Source organism: Sinocyclocheilus grahami, unplaced genomic scaffold, assembly GCF_001515645.1.
Source record: "Sinocyclocheilus grahami isolate Dianchi unplaced genomic scaffold, SAMN03320097.WGS_v1.1 scaffold318.1, whole genome shotgun sequence".
Classification (NCBI taxonomy): domain Eukaryota; kingdom Metazoa; phylum Chordata; class Actinopteri; order Cypriniformes; family Cyprinidae; genus Sinocyclocheilus; species Sinocyclocheilus grahami.
In genome coordinates, this window is record NW_015505497.1 from 11,698 (window position 1) to 13,823 (window position 2,126).

General features: G+C 36.4%; 1 protein-coding gene across 1 annotated transcript in view; it reads left to right on the plus strand.

Moving 5' to 3' along the window:
• LOC107602034 (gamma-glutamyltransferase 5-like) overlaps window positions 1–2,126 on the plus strand; it is a 17,643-nt gene that overhangs the window by 2,136 nt on the left and 13,381 nt on the right. The window contains exon 2 of the mRNA XM_016294422.1: window positions 1,953–2,080. Within this exon, the coding sequence (XP_016149908.1) occupies window positions 1,953–2,080 (128 nt within the window). The remainder of the gene's footprint in view (window positions 1–1,952; window positions 2,081–2,126) is intronic.

Sequence of the window (2,126 nt, forward strand, 5' to 3'; positions counted from 1 at the left end):
CTTTTAAAAGTAATACATTACAATATTGTGTTACTCCCTAAAAAAGTAACTAATTATGTTGTTCTGTTACTAGTAATGTGTTCTGTTACTTTTGATTTACTTTTTAAATCTGGGCAGGGCTTGCTTGCTTGTTTTTAATAAAAAAAAGTTATTTTACAAACGTAAAAGCGCTTTTACACCAAAAGTGAAATGAATACACCTCAGGCTAAAGGAAATGTAAATTCATGTCTGTACAGTAGAGGGCGCAGCTCAAACAAATTGCGTGAAGAATATGAAGCAGGAGAAGAAAGTTAGGCTACTAGCGTTACTTGTAATGCATTAACCCCAACACTGGTTGGGACTACAGCTTTTGACCTTCTCGTGGTTTGAAGCATAGATTGTTAATGTAGACTTAAATAAGCAAACTACTGTAACGTTTTTGTAGTGAGGAACAGGGAGGTTGAAGGTTCTGGAACAACAAGGCTTCATTTTGTTCAGACCATAACTGGCATTTGTAAGAATGGAATTTGCCTTCCATTTGTTCTCTTTGCTATCTAGGGCAGAAAATTGAAATATTAAAGGGGTCGTATGATGTGATTTAAATTTTTCCTTTCTCTTTGGAGTGTTACAAGCTCTTGGTGCATAAAGAAGATCTTCGTAAAAAGACCGTTTAAGTCATTACAAACCATAATTATGTCCCCACTGGATGCAACAATTGCCTCGTTTATAATGGGTTTTAATGTTTTTGTCTCGTCGCTCCGGCCAGGACACGCCATCACAGTATGGCAAGGGGCGTAACATTTCCGTCACACGCTTGAGGTATTCGGCCAATCACAATGCACTGGATAGCTGGCCAATCAGAGCACACCTCGCTTTTCAGACCGATGAGCTTTGTAAAAATCGACGCATTTCAGAAAGGCGGGGCATAGAGGAGAAACAATAATGTACAGTATGTGGAAAAGAATGTGTTTTTTTAACCTTAAACTGCATAAACACATTTCATTACAAAATAATGTTCTTTTTAGCTAAATCATATGACCCCTTTAAAGGGAACTTTGTGATGTTTTTCCTGTGGGAATTTCCATTCTTGACTTTTGTGTTGTAAAAGTAGCTATATAATATTACCGCTTGACACTGTAACGCTGATCTAATCTTTAATCTCAACTTTCAGATTTAACAATAACTGAAATGACATCTTAACAGCATTGTTGACTTCATAAATGCACATACCGTCACAATCTGATAATATGCTTTCAAGGACTATTCATTATCATGAATATGAGTTATACATCATTATGTGATTGATGGTTATTGTCGTATCACTTAACACTGATATAAAGACTGTGGCATTCTATAAGAAGTTTTCTTACGTTTCAGATGTTTGATTTATTCCATCCCTGCCTTTGAAGGATCTCACATTTCCTTTCATCAGTTCAGGACATCCTGCAAAATCAGACATTTGAGATCATTCTTTGTGGTGTATTACCCTATTATTCCAAAATCACAGCTTCGTGCAGAGACACAACCACCCATATAGTGTTAAAAAAATGAGAGTGCAAAAACTGATCTTCTAGAAAGCAAGAATTTTCTGAATTCTGCCCGTGTGTGTGTGTGTGTAAGAGAGAAGGCTGGAACTCCTTAAGGTTCAATGAGCTCTCGGATATCACTTCTCCTCTAGCTCAGACTTGCCTCAAGATTCTCATTTTTCATATTGACACACGTTTGCATTTTTACATTGAAGGTCATTTTCTCTTATACTCTCATTACTGAAATATGCTAAATGCTTTAATGCTAAAAATTATACCTTGAATTGTCGTCTATTTGTTGAACAGAATTTAATCCTCATTAAAAATACATCTTATAATTTTCATTATTGCAGTTTGCAGATTTAGCCATTTGAACTTTATGTATACCGAATATTGCACTAGTTGTAACCCAATGCTAAATTTATGAGACATGTCTTCTGTTGGCAGGAACATGCTGCTTGAGGGGGGCTCAGCGGTGGATGCAGCCATCGCAGCTCTGCTCTGCACTAGTTTGGTCAACCCACAGAGCATGGGTTTGGGTGGAGGGGCCATCTTTACCATTATGGACAAAACAGGTATGACTATGTATATATATATATATATATATATATATATATATAT